Consider the following 16,415-nt stretch of genomic DNA (forward strand, 5'->3'; position numbering starts at 1 on the left):
AATTTCAAGACAGAGGAGCCCCCTGCATTAAACCAGTGGTAGTAAAGAAATGAAAAGCACAGGTTAAGTCAGGGCTATTTCCTCAGGCAGTAACTAGGCTTCATGTACATTGTAGGCAATATTTTTTACTCACAATTTTTTTTTAACTAGAAAAGCTCCACAGTTTTCGTCATTTATTCAAAGGAGACTAAATCTCCAAAATTAGTAATCACTGAACTAAAGTGTATTTTAGGATTTGAGGCTCTCCATACTAAATAGTGCCCCAATTTCCTTCCCCACAGTACTGTTCCTTTTGAATAATTAATAGTCCAATTTACACACTTTCAATAAAGCTCTCTCCTGCTTTAGAACTGCTAATACTGTCTTCAAATTGGAATACCTATGTTTAGGTATTTATACCTCAAATCTAAAAGTATACTTACCCCCTAAGGACTTTATGAGAATTAAATGAGGACTAAGACATGTATTAAGGCTGGGCAGAGAGAAAGTGCTCAGTAAACATTATCTAGTGGAAACTTCATACACAGGTTGCCCTCACCATTCATTTTCTCAGCCTCTTATTAAATTCTGATTTATCACATTTCATTTGCTCGGTACAAACACTAAAAGTAGTACTCAAATATATTCACTGAATAATTATACTGCAATCAATAAAACTCAAGAGTCAACATATATGGGGAGTATCACCGATCTTTCTAGCAACTAGTGATGGGAAAGATGATGTTAACATTAAAAGGGAATAAAGGTGAATGAGTAAATTGGGTGTTTTGTTGGGGTAAGAGGAAGGCATTTGAGATGAACTGAATAAAAGGATGTTTAAGGGAAAAAAAGTGGAAAAATTACATTATAGCTAAGTAAAATACCTCTTATTAACTAAGATCTTCAAATGGCAACACATAATGTTATGTCTTATCTGTATACCAGAGTGTGCAAACACAAACACTAAAAATTTAAATTTGCTAGAGAATTAATGGTTTTCAATACAAATTGCAGGACTACATTTTCTATGTCATATTTTCATAGTTGGCAAACAAACATTCTGTGTATACAAACATTTTGCGGCAAGACCACGTAGGTGATGAGAAGTTTTCTTTTAGAAGGTACAAAGAGCTGTCTTTTGTGGTGTCAGCAGCTCTTGAAGTTAGGGCTTTGCAATACTTATTCATTAGGGTAACCATTCATTTTTTAAAAAAATTTGTTAAGAAATTACTACATACCAAAACATGAAAAATATCAGTACATATTTGTAATATAGTGGGGGGCCCACTATACTTTGCTGAAATGCACAAAAGAGGGCATGACACTTAGTGAGAGGCAAAGAATTATAAGTCACAACCTATTTCTATGAAAAAGGCTAAGATAACAGTGTAACAGTGGTTACAAGAATAGCACAGGCTTTGAACTCAGATAAACCTGGGTTCAAATCTCAACGACAACCCTTAATAGCTGGGTGACCTTGGCAGATATTTAACCTAAATTTGCCTCATCTATATAAAAGGAATGATACCCTCTTCATGAGGCTGTAGTGCTGATTAAATGGCAATTGTAATTTTTTTTTTTTTTGAGAAACGCTTTTTTTTTTTTTTTTTTAATAGAGGCATGTTTTATTTATTTATTTGTTTGTTTGTTCGTTTGTTTCGTTCATACATGCACTGGGTACAGTCAGAAGCACAGGAGGGTGAGAGAATTCACCAGAGCCAGAGCGGGGAGCAGAGCAGGCAGAAGGACCGAAGTACACTGCTGAGGGGAGCAGCGGGCGGCAGGAGAGGTCTGCGCGCCATGTGGGACCCTCCTCTGGTGGCCGGGGAGCAGCCGGGGATCGAACCGGCGCCGCAGAGGCTGCGGGCAGCTTCGCAACCCAGCGCTCAACCGCTGCGCCACCGGGGAGGCCCAGCAATTGTAATTTTTACACAACATGAACTGTCAAAACCCCACAAACACTCCATTTTTCCAAGCCTAGACCAAATCAATCCAATCTTTTGGAGGATGAGGGGGAAACCTACTCGCACTGTTATTTGGAAATAACTGTTTTACAGCCTTACTAACAATGTTTTACCAAGTCCAAGACAAGGAACCACCACAAAAATAAAAAAGCTTTTAAGAAATGATCCTTTGGTTTAGTTACAAGTTTCCAAGACAGACCTCTACCCCAAAAGCCTTTTACAAAGGACAGGAGCGTAGTGAAAAGTTACAATTAAAAATCATTCCCAGAAGTCAGGAAAAACGTAATTTCATACTGAAATTTCACATTAAAATTAAAATACCTTAGCTTCTTCATACTCATTACTGAATAGTTTTACTGTTGAACACTTAAAATATATATGTAGATGAATAGTATATTCAAGGCTGTATACAATAATATTTAAGTGGTCTTAGTTCTATGGTATCTTTCTTAAAAATAAGTTTAAAATTAAAACCTGTGATTCACTTAAACGCATAAATTTTTTATTCAACACATACATTTTTTAATATACACATCACACGCAATTTTACTAAAGACATGAAAGCAATTTCAGTATTCAAGAAGCAAACCTGAAACTTTATTAACTGATGCAATAAAACATTTTAGAAAAATAGAAAAACACAAACACAATAATAAAACACTATTCTAAAAGAATCAGCATGAAATAATGAAAATCCCTAGGAAAAAAATTGGTAGAACTGCTTCAAAATAAGCAAACAATAAAAGCTTAGAATGGCTGTATAAGAACTAGTATGCCAACAGATCAATTGAAAGCAAAAAAGCAAAAGAATATTTCTTAAAAGACTTCTGCTGTTGCCAAAAGACTTAGAAAACAAGGACTAGGACAGACAATATGACCTCGTTTTGCATGTAATTTTCCTGATGTAAACACAAGACATTTCTCAGCTACTGACATTAGTGAGGCTTATGAAGGACTAAAACAATTTGCGAAGGCAAAAAGTGGTAAAATACAATCTTTCCTACAACAGTTCAAAGGTCACAGATACTGGCTCAGGGATTGGTGAAGTTCAGTATTATTTACTGAGCCCAAGTAAGTGCTTTTGTAAGTGCAATTTTTAAGACTGCTTTACAAATTTCTTTCAACCCGATTATTAAATTTACAATATGGTGTAAAAAGTTGTATAGCAAAACTGGAAGTCCCAGAAATTTAAGAGCTGACTTTACACAAGTTAAAAGAAACAAGAGATTTTAACATAAGCATTTTGAAGCTTTATTTTTAAAAGTCCAGTAGTTTATCAAAGCACAATTCTAAAACATTGAATTGACTAACAAGTGTTAATTTATAATTAACTTTTTCAAGACTGTGTCAAATTAAGTAAGTATTCACCCTATTTTTAAGTTGAACTTTACTCTGTAGTGTCGAAAGTTTGCTAGCTCACTGTCAAACTGAAGAGATATTTGAAGACATCCTTTCTAAATCCAATCTTACTTGTTTCAACACTACATTTTCCAAGCATGTATGTCAGCAAACAATACTACTTACATTCTAAATATACACAAGTGTAAAGAACAGGTGCAACAATATTTAGTGCATGCTTTTTTTCTTCTAAGCCTAAATATGCCCTGGAAAGACTTTAAAAATAAACACAAGTAACCAAAAAGTTGAATACTTTTAAAAGATGCAACCATTCTCAATTCCGAATCATGAGTCCTTACACTACCAGCACCTTCCAAAAGTTATGTAAGCCAGCCTACAAAAGTTTCACCTTTAAGGAACAGAGTCGGACTCAATTAGAAAGGGTCCTGAGAACAGTTAACTTTGTTTTACATGCCTGAGTTAGTAACGTGAGACAAGTTCATGAAGCTGATATGTTATCTCAGTCCTTTCATAAAAACAGCACAGACAGTATGATTTGGCTTTTAAAGAGCAAAAGATACGGAGTAGGGGGAGGCCTGGTGAAGGATACTCTTGAAAGAAAAATTTAGGACAGAGAAACGTTGATGAGTCTATCCCTAAGGAAAGAACTGAAAGGAACGGTAAGGTAGCTTAAGGTAAAGTTAGCGCCGGGAAGTGAAAACTTCACAGGTGAGCAGCAAGCCATTGTACTAGCAAGAGGCAGCCCTGGCAAGTAGCGTGGCTGTCAAGGGGCAAGTGCGTACCAACTCCGGGGGAGGGGGCCAGAAGTGCCAAATCGGAAACGGGGGTGATCCGGGAAAGGGTGGTAAGGTGCCCATTCCAGTGCCTCTCCTGGGGTCTCCATTTCAGGAGGCATCAACGGAATCAAACGCGGTGTCCGGCAGCACACGCCGGACAAACCCACGGCGGAGCTCAGCCCTCCGCTCCGGAGGCCGTGGCAGGCAGCCTCCGGAGGAGCCCCCGCAGACGCCATACTAAAAGCCAAAATGGCTGCCCCAAGGAAGGCTGCACCGCGCAGCTAGTGAGAATTGGGGAACAAGCTGCTGAGAGAAAGGGGGAGGGGGACTCTGGGAAGAGCCGTCGCCAGAACCATCGCCCCCCGAGTCGCACAGGTAGGTTCCTCCGGGCCTCCCAAGGTCGCGGGCTCCGGCTGAGGGGCTCCTAGCCCCACCCCCCCGCCACAGCCGTCCCGTACACCGACCCCAGCGAGGTACCTGCAGTTCGGCCCGCTCCACCTCCCAGTGCGCCCGCTCCATCTCGAACCGAGCCCACTCGTGCTGGATGTAGTGCAGGATCCCCGGGATAGTGTACTGCTGCGGCCGGGACAGCTCGGGGCCTGCCGCGGGACCCGCTCCCTCGGCGGCCGGAGGACCCCCTACTCCCGCCGCTCCATTTCCCCCTGGAGAAAGGCTCATGTTCCCCCCCGGTCCCTGCTGCTGCCGTGGAGGGGCCGCCATCCCCGGGCCGCCGCCACCGCCGCCGGCGAGCTCGTCCATTGTGTGTGGGGCCCCGGCCGGGGCGCAGGGCGAGACGCCGATGGCTGGGGGAAGGGCCGGGGAGGGTGACCCCGCGCTGGCGGCGGGGCGGAGGCGGCCTGGGAGAGGGGCGAGGTGGGGGTCGCTGCTCTGCGCCTGCCGTGGGTCAGAGCAGGGAGCCGCCGGCCGCCGCCATTACAGTCCCTCCTCCATCTGCCCGTCTCACTACTTTAGGGGAAGGGGGGGGGCCGCGGCGGGAGGGGAGGGGGGCAGGGTTGGGAAGGGGCGAGACGTAGGGCCGTCGCGCTCCCGCGCAGCATGCCGGGTAGAGAACGCCGCTACCGCCGTACACCCAGTAGCCAAATAGAAGCCGGCCTCGCCCTACGCAGGCGCACTGTGGACGCCGTCGGGAGCGCCGTTACGGGGCGGGGAGGGCGCGCCGGTCCGCCCTTCTAGCCCCTCCGGGCGGCGAGCGACGGGCCCCAGACTCTGGTGCTCCGGCTCCGACTTTGGGGAGCGAGTCCTTCTCTACTTTCCACGTTCACTTCCCTCGCTCTGGCCATTCGCCAAGCAAGGGTCTGAGCGGCGTCCCGGGCCTCCGGGCTGGGCTTTCATCGGCCCGGGGGTTTTGGGCGACCGCAGCTGGTCGCGGATTCCTGACGTTTCTTTCGCATTCCTTGCGTGTTTCTGGCGGTCCCCAGGGTCGGGCCTTTTTCTCTGCCTGTCACTCGCTCTTTCTCCCGTTTCTTAGCTCCAGTTCCTCCTGGGATTTTGGGGAGTTTCTATTTTAGCAAGTAGCCCAGGACCTTCCGGATGTGGTGGTTTATTCCCCGTCTCCGTTTCGAGCCGGGGCTTTGGTCTCCGTCCCATGCTTGCGGTCACTCGTCGCAGTCACTTTCCTTCCTCTCTTCTTTCCTGGTCTGGGATGGTGGATGTTTTTGGCTTTGGGGAGGGGACCAGGAGCGATTGGTTTGGGGGTTTTTTACCCTCCCGCCCCATTGGGAGGAAAGGGGAGGTAATGAAATACAAGATCTTGATAATAGAGGGAGAAAAATAGCTTCGAAGAAGGGTTAGAGGAACAATTTGATGTTTTAAACGTGATTGAGCTCACAAATATTGATAGTGATAGCAGAGTGTTTTGATGGAAATAGGAAATAAAAGCACCGTGAATACAACTAACACTCCGAGATGAAAGAGTGAAGATAGTTTCCTGGTCATTAAATGTTGTTTGACTGACTAATATTTCACAAAAAAGAATTTTTCACTGCCAATTAAATTTCCGCTATGGCATATACTCGACCGCTTGGTGTGTTTTCAAGAAGATAACTTCTCCTCATGTCTGCTTTACTCTTTTTTTTTTTTTTTTTTAAGATTTTATTTATGCATAGGAGAACTGGGGTACAGGCCAGAGGTGCTGGGGGTGAGAGGGTTCACCAGAGACAGAGTGGGGAACAGAACAGGCAGACTGACCGAAACACACTGCTGAGGGGGAGCAGCGGGTGAGACAGAGGTCTGCTGCGCCATGTGCGTGGCTCCCCGGGGGACTGAACTCGTGCTACAGTGGCTACACACGGCTCCATAGATTGCGTCTTACCCCCTTGCGCCACCAGGAAGACCCTGCTTTACTCTTAATGAGAGTGGATTGCACTTGGTACTCATGCTGCCATGGGTTTTTTACACATGAATTGAGGTCTTATGTCACAGTATTATGAACTGTTACTCCATATTGTTAAAGTACAGTTCTGCGTTTTACAGCAACCAACATACAACTGTTAGTTATGTCCTTTTAAGGGGTTTATAGCACCTCAAAAGTTAAGAACTATTCTGCTTCAATACCCATATACACCAAAACACATTTGTGAGGGGTGTGGGCGACCTCCATGATATTGGCATCAGAGGAAGACAAATGTGGTCACTTACATTCCCACTGGCACCTTAGTTCAAGTAGAATGGATTTATAAGACTTTTTTTTCCTCCCCATCCACCTTCAAAAGAAATTACTCCATTTCTTCTAAATGGCACCACATCCAAACTATAGTCCCTGGCTCCAGTCCCTTTCTCAGTAACCTCTATCATATTTCTTCCATTATCTTCACTCTTTAAAGTTTCCCATCTTTACTCTTTCCCCACTTAAACCACTACCACTGATGGCCGAATCTCCTTTAAAGGCAGATCTGATCATGTCCCGGCATAGCATATAAGGTCCTACAAATTCTAGATCGCCCCCAACAACTACTCCACCATCACACCATCATGCCGGCCCATTTTCTCTCCAACCAGACTACACTGCTTTTGGTTCCTCAAATACATAATGCTGTTTTGTTCCACAGTGATTTGATACACTGTGCCCATTGCCTTTTCTTCCTGTCTTCAAAACTCAGCTCAAGTATTACTTCCTCCAAGAAGCCTTCCAGATCCCTGAATTATAATTCATAGAGATTGTATCCCAATGATCCCTGTTTATCTCCTAATACTTAACATTACATTGTATTTAAAAGGTGTATGTATATACTGATCACTGACACTCATACTAAACACTCTGAAAGGAAGACCTGTACATATATCAGCTCCTGGAGATCTTCACTTATTTTTAATTTCTCAATTGGCTACTCTTTTTCAGATATTCTGCTAATCCCTGGTTATTCACTGTGATCCAAACAATCCCTGCCCCTCACAGATTTTACAGACTGGTTTTAAGTAAATGACTTGGCGCCAACCATTTGGACTTCCTCAATATCTTGTCCAGATCTGTTTTAAAACTCTTGTTTAAAACTTCATGTATCCTCCCTGTTTGAGGAATTTCAATTGAACATGTCTTTAAAATGGTTTTATAAAACCATTTTGCTTTAAAAATGGTTTTATATAAGTCAATAACACATTCTTTTGCCATGTTCTTCCAGATCATAGAGTCATTTAGGAGGTTTGCAGCCTCCTATAGAGGCAGAACCAGTGCTCCTCTTGTTCACAATGTCTAGGGCGGTGAAAACCAGTAAGAAGTGTTTGATAAGTAACTTAAAATGAAACTAATATGAATTTTTTCCCTTTACCTCAATCATTTCTATTAGCTTCTGCTACCATTATACCAACCATCTGTTATGGTTCAGTGACCAGAACAGCTGAGTATTAAACATAAAGGTCACCAAGATTTTCTCTCTATGTTGAGAGGATATTTTTTACACTTAATGATGTATGCTTTGCATCCATGATTCCTGAGGACACTTTGCAGTGAGCTTCTAGAATCTAGTCCTCTGTAGATAATAAGCTTTCCCGGGCCATTTTATCATCTACAACTCGCCTAACTGGAACCCCCTCCCTAAACTATGACTGAGTCATTCATTTCCTCTCTTCAGTCTCTCCTTTAAAACTTACTATTTAGGGCCTCCCCAGTGGCGCAGTGGTTGAACTAGGACCTCCCTGGTGGCACAGTGGTTGAGCACTGGGTTGCGAAGCTGTCTGCAGCCTCCACAGCGCTGGTTCCATCCCCGGCCTCTGGGCTAGGGTCCCACATGGCACGCAGACCACTCCTGCCGTCCGCTGCTCCTCTCAGAAGTGTACTTCGTCAGTCTGCCTGTTCTCCGCTCTGGCTCTGGTGAATTTTCTCACCCTCCTGCGCTTCTGACTGTACCCAGTGCTTGTATAAATAAATAAATAAATAAATAAATAAATAAATAAATAAATAAATAAATAAATCTTTTTTTAAAATTTAAATATTAAAAAAATATTAAAACTTACTATTTATTCTGTATTTTGTATTCTGCCCTATTTCACTAGTCTTATTCATCCCTACTGCACTCACTGTTTCAATTTCAATGTACTAATGTTGATCTTCAAGAATGCCTGCTTGGGGGTCTCCCTGGTGGCGCAAGGGGTTAAGTCTCAGCACTATCAAGCTATCACCAGCCACAGTAGCACAAATTCTATACCCAGCCAGGGAGCTAACCTACATGGTGCAGCAGACCTCTCCTGTCTCACCCACTGCTCCCCTCAGCAGTGTATTTCAGTAAATCTGCCTGTTCTGCTCCCCGCTCTGTCTCTGGTGAATCCTCTCACCTTGCACACCTCTGGCCTACACCCCAGCTTTTGTATGCAAAAATAAATAAAATAAATCTTAAAAAAAAAGAAAAGAATGCCAGTTTATAGTGTTACTTCCCTGGACTCCCCTATGCCTTTTCTGTATTTCAATTAATAAAGGGAAAATCCTGTCATTGGGTGTATGGGGGGAGGAGGAGAGGTGTAAAGGGGATGAAGAATGCCTGTTTCGATCTTTTTTATCCTAATCAGTTTAGAATTTTAAGTTTTTTTTACAACTTCCCATTAGCTAAGCTTAGACACATAAATGCTTATTCTAGCCAACCAAAAAATTATTTTATATGACAGTTTCACAGTGTGGCGCTCAACCGCCTGCACCACCAAGGAGGCCCAAAATTAATATATTTTATGGCCCTATATTATGGCAGCAAAAGTACATTAAGGAATTCCAGGCTTCAAAATATTAAGGGTGGTTAACACTCAGATGCCTTTGTCCTATTTATTGCAATACCTGATATACAAAGAGTTTTAGACCCTGCCTTAAAGAACTGCATGACTCTGTAATTACTCACCTGAACAGCCAGTTTTATACTTTGCTGACTTTGTACCTAGCGTCCTTCTAACAAAGAGCTCATACTGGTTCACAAAGTCATCTCTTCGCGTCATCTAAAAAGATGTGACAAGTACTCTTGGGGGAAGGATCAAGGGATGTGCAGAAGCTGAGATAGGAGTTCTTGGTAAATTTCTCAAGTCCTTAGTAGAATAGGAAGTGGTTCTCTTACATCAGTGAGTGAGTATGTGTGTTTGGAAACAAGAAACAAAATCTCCCTTCATTATTCTGTATCCTGTTGTCCTATTACTATTGACTCTGGTTTCCAAATCATTTGCATGTTTGAAATCCTTTTTTTAGGTAGTTGGGGGGTTACTTAGTCACTTGGGGAAGTTACATATTGTTTACATTTATAAATACATGAACAAATGAATATCAGTGCTCAGAGGACGATCATTGAGAAGAGCTGGCATATGTTCAAAAACCAAAGGTGCAATCTTTATAATGCAGATGGAACAGAGAAGGAGGCACCTTTGATGTGCACCATGGCTTAACCTGCCAAATAAGATCAGATATCTGCTCCTCATTACAGTAATTGCCTATGGCTAAGAAAATTATAGAAATATATGCAGAGCTTTTGAACTGTTGACATAATGGATTGTATGGGAAAGAAAAAGAAAAGGATCTTCACAGCCACCAGAACCTTTAGGAAACTCAACTTGCTATATAAAATTCTAGTCTAAGTTCATGAATTGTCTCCTGGGTAATATGAGTCAGAAAGCAGTAAGTTCTATTAATATTGTATAACCACTAACTCTTAGAGATGTCAAAATTGGTGGAAAAAAAAAGATTGATTGGAGCCAAGTCCCTCCTGGACATTGGCTAAAAGTTAAAATGACCAGGTCTGTGAACATGAGGACCAAATGACTGGAAAATGTGAGTGAACGGGAAATTGCCAAAGCTTTCCTGGGTAATAATTTAACAATCTTGGAAATGTGGTTTTTCTCCTGTTGGAGCAGTAGAGGAGAATGTTCAAAAGAATGATACCCAACATGCATGCCTTGCCTGGGAAAACTGTAGACATTGTTTTCTTTGGACAATGTTTCAAATTTGACAACAATTCACAAAAACATAACCCTTATTTTTTATGATACATTTTAAAACATGGTAACCTTTAGTTTTATCTTTTTATTAATAAGGCATATGACAATTCAAAGAAAAACATTTTAAAATTCTATAGAGCCTTTAAAAATAACATTGCTTTTTACATCTTTTGTTTTATAGGTTTTAATGTAGTAGTCATATTTATATTGCATAGACTTTTTAAGTTTTCCTTTTGGAAAAAAAAATCATGCAAAAATAGGAAAACAGTGAACTCCTATTTTCAGTAATTATCAAGATTTGCTATTCTTATTTCATCAATTCCACTTTTTTTCTTCAGTGAAAGTAAATTTTTTTTTTTTTTTTTTTTTTTTTTACTATTACAAAAGTTTAACAAGGCAGCTCTCCCACCCGCCTGTGACTATGCAGGTGCCTCTCTTTTTCTTTATCCTTTTCCTAATAAACCTGTCTTTTAAAATGCGAAAAAAAAAAAGTTGACTGTGAAAATGTACATGACCCAATTTTTACATCAGCTCTAAACAGGCCCTTTAGAGAAGAAGTTGACTTACTGATGAACACAGTCTTTGTTTAGTCTCATTCCAAGGTTTCTAATGATGCTGCTGTTTCTTCACGTTGCCACCTTTCCAGTATTGTTCTGCAGGCACTAGTCATTGCCATCCACAGATTCATCCGCCACAAGATTCATAATGGGATTTAAATCCCTACAATAGTCCTTGGATGTGCCTGCCAGCTTTTAATTTCAATAAGAACTTACTGTCCATAAATTTTTTCAACTTGAGAAGGTAAACTTTGCTCATACTGTCTAGTCATCCAACTCAACTCAAAGATGCCTTGAAATAGAATTCATGGCCTCCCTGACATTCCCACTGCAGGCCCGAGAAATGCTTTTTTTTTTTTAAAGATTTATTTATTTATGCATACAAGAACTAGGGTACAAGCCAGAGGTGTGGGGGGCGGGGAGTGAGATGATTCACCAGAGACAGAATGGGGAGTAGAACAGGCAGATTTACTGAAACATACTGCTGAGGGTAGCAGCGGGCAAGTCAGAAGAGGTCTGCTGTGCCATGTGGGGATCTCCCTGGCGGGGGATCGAACTCATGCTGCAGTGACTGCAGATAGCTTCATAGTTTGTGTCTTAACCCCTTGCACCACCAGGGAGGCCCCCAAGGAATACTTTCAAATAAACTACAGACAGAATGTTACTTCATTGGTATATACTTCTGTAAATACCTTTAACAATTTAGTACCTAAAAAAAAAAAAACTTAATACCGGGCCTCCTCTGGTGGCGCAGCGGTTGAGCGCTGGGTTGCTAGGCTGCCCGCAGCCTCTGCAGCGCCAGTTCGATCCCCGGCCACTGGCGAGGGTCCCACCAAAAAAAAAAAAGAAATAAAAAACTTAATACCACATCTACAAAATTAATCATAATTCCTATATACATTCTAATTCCTACTCCACATTCACTATCCTCCAATTATCCTTCACAAGAGTTGGCAATTTCAAATAAGGATCCAGGCAAAATCCATACATTTCATTTAGTTGTTATGTCTTTTTAAGATTGATTTATTTATACAAATAAGAACAGGGGTACAGGTCAGAGTTGTGCGGAGTGAGAAGACTCACCAGAGACTGAGTGGGGAACAGAAAAGGCAGATTGACTGAAATACACTGCTGAGGGGAGCAGTGGGCGAGACAGGAGAGGTCTGCTACGCCATGTGGGTAGCTTCCTGGCAGGGGATCAAACTCCGGTCACAGTGGCTGGTGATAGCTTGATAGAGCTGAGACTTTAACCCCTTGTGCCACCAGGGAGGTCCTAGTTGTTATATCTTCAGGTCTGTTTTTATTTGCCTTCCCCACAACTCCTATCATCATGCCATCTATTCGAAGAGTTGTTTTTTTTTTTTTCCTGTAGAATTTCCCATATTTGACTGATTGCATTTCATGGTATTGTTTTGCATATTCTCTTCTCCATTTTTCCTATAAACTGGAAGTTAGATCTAGAGGCTAAGTTTGATTACAGGTTTAAATCTTTTTGGCAGAAATACTTCTCCATTGGGGATGCAATGTAATTCCTATCAAGTCATATCAGAAGACACATAATCTATAGTTGTCTCAATTTTGGTAATGTACTATAAACTTGATCAGCCAGATATATCCATTATCTAATCCGCTAGCTGTCTTTTAACACATATATTGTGTTCTATCCTCAATAGTTTCTCCTCAGTTTGAGGTCTTTCCTTCTATGATAGAGCTGCTACTGGGTGTTGCATTGTCTTGAGGGTTCTGGAATTTGCCCTTTCCTTGCCCTCTTTGGCAGACCCAACCCTGACAAGCCTCCTCCCAATTCCTTCCCGTGGTTCTTAGATTCATTCATGGCATTATCATTTTCACATCATAGAATTCTCACTTCAAGCCAGGGGAGGGAAGAGGTCTCTTTCTTTGGATGATGACGTGTCAGTAATTTCTGAACTCTTTGGCTCTTTGGACCCTTACAAGTCTACTTTTATGAACCTCTGCTTCTTCTAGCATAGCTATGGGCACCCTCATACTTGTTGCAATGGATAATTTGACCTACCCATTTATCTTCTAGAGTGCCAATGGATACCTTTCACTTGGTTTTTGGTAAAGACATTTGCCTGTAGAATTTGTGTGTGTGTATGTGTGTGTGTGTACATGCACATGCATACATCCTAAGTGTCCTCACCATTTTTTGTGGGAGGATACTGGACGGTCCCAAGAAATACTCTTTTGCTGTCACTATTACCTTTCCATCCTTCATTCTTGGCATTTTAAGTATGAATATCCTCTGGGCAACAGTTGGACAGGCTGTTGTCTGACAACTTTAATCTCCTATGTGCATTATTCAGCAGGAGTTGTAACATGTTGCTACACTTATTATGAAATTCAGAAAAGCAGAAAGTGCCTTTGGACAAAGGGCAGCTAAGCAGGCCACCTGAAAGGCTCTATCCTGACATCTGATCTGATTGAGAAGGATACTAAACTCAGATATTTGTCTGTATACTTCCTTGGACAGCATTTGCCTGGTATGTTTTATTTATTGGAAGTAGAAAGGGAGATTAACTGAACTCACTAAGAAAGCAAATCAGACTTAAGGATTTTGGAAGTTTAGGTCTAATCACAAATATTAAACACACTGTACTAAATGTAGTATTATGATCTGTCCTAAATTCTCATTATCGGATTGAGCCATTTCTGAAGCATTAGGCTTATTGAGATCAGCTACGAGTAAATAATGTGTTAGAATTGTGCTTTTTGTGAGATGCTCCAGGGACTATTGAAACTGCCAAAATATGTATATTAGCCATTTATATAATGATATGGCACTTTACCTCTGTGGTCTTCCTCCCCAAAACACATAACTCCAGTCTAATCATGAGACCATCAGACGAATCCCAATAGAGGGACATTTTATAAAATAAATGACCAGTTTTCCTAAAAACTGTCAAGGTGATCAAAAACAAAGAAAACATGAGAAACTGGCATAGCCAAGAGAAATCTAAGGAGATATGAAGATGAAACATAATTTGATAAACTAGAGGGAGCCTGGAACAGAAAAAGGACATTAGGGGAAAGTAAGGAAACCTAAATAAAGTGTAGACTACAATTAGAAGTAATATATCAATATTGGTTTATTAATTATAATAAATGTACTAGGCTGACATAAGATATTAATAATAGGAGGAAATGAGTATGGCGGATATGGTGTGTTGTATCTCTGTCTTTGCAACTTTTTCTATAAGTCTAAAACTTCTAAAAAATAAAATATATGAATTAAAAAAATAACTAGTGAATCACAACCAGCATTTTTCCTCTTCATGTCATTATGGCAATATTCAAATATACTGCAAAGTTTAAGGAATTTCACAGTGATTGCCTAAATACTCACCATTTAGATTCTACCATTAACATTTTATTATACTTAATCATGTATCTATCTGTCTATCCATCATGATTTGATTTTTTTTTGGCTGCATTTTAAAATAAATTATGGTGATGTCAGTACATTTTCCCCACATACTTCAGCATGTCTATCATTAGAGTATTAGTTTCTTCTTATGTAAAATTTACATATATTAAATACTTGAATCTTTAATGTACATTTGGTCAGTTTTGAAAAATCCATACATCTGTGTAACTCCAACCCCTGAAAACCGCATGTTTTACAAAATTAAATGTCACAGAAAACACTGTGTGACAAGTAGTACAAGTTAGTGTTGTTTTGTGAACTTGCGTTTCAAATATGTATGCATTTGTATACTGGATCACCATGTAAAACTTAGCGTCACATTAAAAAAGTGAAAATCGGGCCTCCATGGTGCTGCAAGGGGTTAAGCGTCAGCACTGTGAAGCAATCTGCAGCCACTGTAGTATGAGTTTGATCCCCAGCCAGGGAGATGAACCACATGGAGCAACAGACCTCTCCTGTCTCTCCCACTGCTCCCCTCAGCAATGTATTTCAGTCAATCCGCTTGTTCTGCTCCCTACTCTGTCTCTGGTGAATCCTCTCACTGCCCCCAACCTCAGCACCTCTGATCTGTACCCAGTTCTTGTATGCATAAATAAATAAATCTTTTTTAAAAAATCTTAAAAAAAAATGAAAATTGTTGGTCAAAATTGCATGTAATCAAATAATGATTATATGGGGGGACAGATTTTGTAAGACAGAGTGATAGGTTCAAAGAAAGGATAACCAGCTGTTTTTGGTTAGAAAGAGGGGGTTGAGAAAGTCAGGAAAGGCTTTATTGAGAAAAGGCAATATATTGTCATAATTACATTCATTGGCCAATGCTTACATAGCACTCACTGTGTGCCAACTGCCAGGCACTGTCTAAGACTTAAATGTACTAGCTCCTCCAACGCTCACAATCTAGAAGTAAATGCTAATATTCCCATTGTACCTTAGACCGAATACAAAAAGATTAAGTGACTTCCCCAGGATTACAAAATTAATAAATAATTTTAAATACTATTAAATATTAAATAAATATTATATAAATAAATGCTAAATATTAAAAAGCTCCAGGTCTCACTTTTGACTATTATATTGTCTGAGTATCACTATATATTTTCTTGGTGGAAATTTGTTTTTTAGCTTTAGGAAATTCTATTTCAGTCATTTTTATGGGTCAAATATATTTGTGTCTGATATTATTTGCAGGGGTGTGTGTGTCTGTGTTACAGTTTTGGGCTTCATAGAAGCATATAGAACTAGAAAGTAGTATCATATACTAGTTTGATTTCTAGAAACTTTATGCTCTACTATTTTCATGTGGTAAATTGTTTGTTTTTTTTTACCAAACTAATTGTGCAGTAGCACTGGAAAAGAAAATATTGACTTAATGTTCCTAAAGAACCTGAAATTGATGGTTATTAGTCTTCAGTGGACATTTAATAGCACTAATACATTGAGTGAGGCAAAGGCATCATTATGAGTCATGAGTCCAGGATTTAGGACTGAACTGTACATCCCAGATTATTAGTTTTCCCGTCAGCAAAGGGAGTGCACATCACGGATGACAAATATAAGGTGCATGTTACCACACCCTACTGCCTAACCCACAACTGACATCACTAATCATTCAGGGCATCCTTTTGTTCAGAATCTGAGAACATCTCCAGAAACCTTCCCAACACACTGCTCAGAACACAGCTAATCACCACTGGCCTCCAAGTTGAACTCTATGTCATCTTGGATATGTCAATCAGTAAAGACTATTCCAGTTCTAACTCCCAGAAATTTGAAAACTGGGGGCCTCCCTGGTGGCGCAAGGGGTTAAGTCTCAGCACTATGAAGCTATTGGCAGCCACTACAGCACGAGTTCAATCCCCAACCAGGTAGCTACCCATATGGCACAGCAGTCCTCTCCTGTCTCGCCCGC

At 40.9% G+C, this 16,415-nt stretch overlaps 2 protein-coding genes across 6 annotated transcripts in view; one reads left to right on the top strand and one right to left on the bottom strand.

Moving 5' to 3' along the window:
* STRN3 (striatin 3) overlaps nucleotides 1-4,852 on the bottom strand; it is an 83,334-nt gene extending 78,482 nt beyond the window's left edge. For both annotated transcript variants that reach the window (XM_054689666.1, XM_054689672.1), the window contains exon 1: nucleotides 4,556-4,852. In XM_054689666.1, coding sequence (XP_054545641.1) covers nucleotides 4,556-4,837 — 282 coding nt within the window. In that variant the 5' untranslated portion in view covers nucleotides 4,838-4,852. The remainder of the gene's footprint in view (nucleotides 1-4,555) is intronic.
* AP4S1 (adaptor related protein complex 4 subunit sigma 1) overlaps nucleotides 4,190-16,415 on the top strand; it is a 57,476-nt gene continuing 45,250 nt past the window's right edge. Inside the window, exon 1 of one of the 4 annotated variants that reach the window (XM_054689683.1) lies at nucleotides 4,190-4,453. The gene's annotated coding sequence lies outside the window, so the exon portion shown is untranslated. The remainder of the gene's footprint in view (nucleotides 4,454-16,415) is intronic. The other 3 variants (XM_037503180.2, XM_037503179.2, XM_037503178.2) reach the window with 3 other exon arrangements.

Source organism: Talpa occidentalis, unplaced genomic scaffold (assembly GCF_014898055.3).
Source record: "Talpa occidentalis isolate TD23 unplaced genomic scaffold, MPIMG_talOcc4v2.1 talOcc4.11, whole genome shotgun sequence".
Taxonomy (NCBI): Eukaryota; Metazoa; Chordata; class Mammalia; order Eulipotyphla; family Talpidae; genus Talpa; species Talpa occidentalis.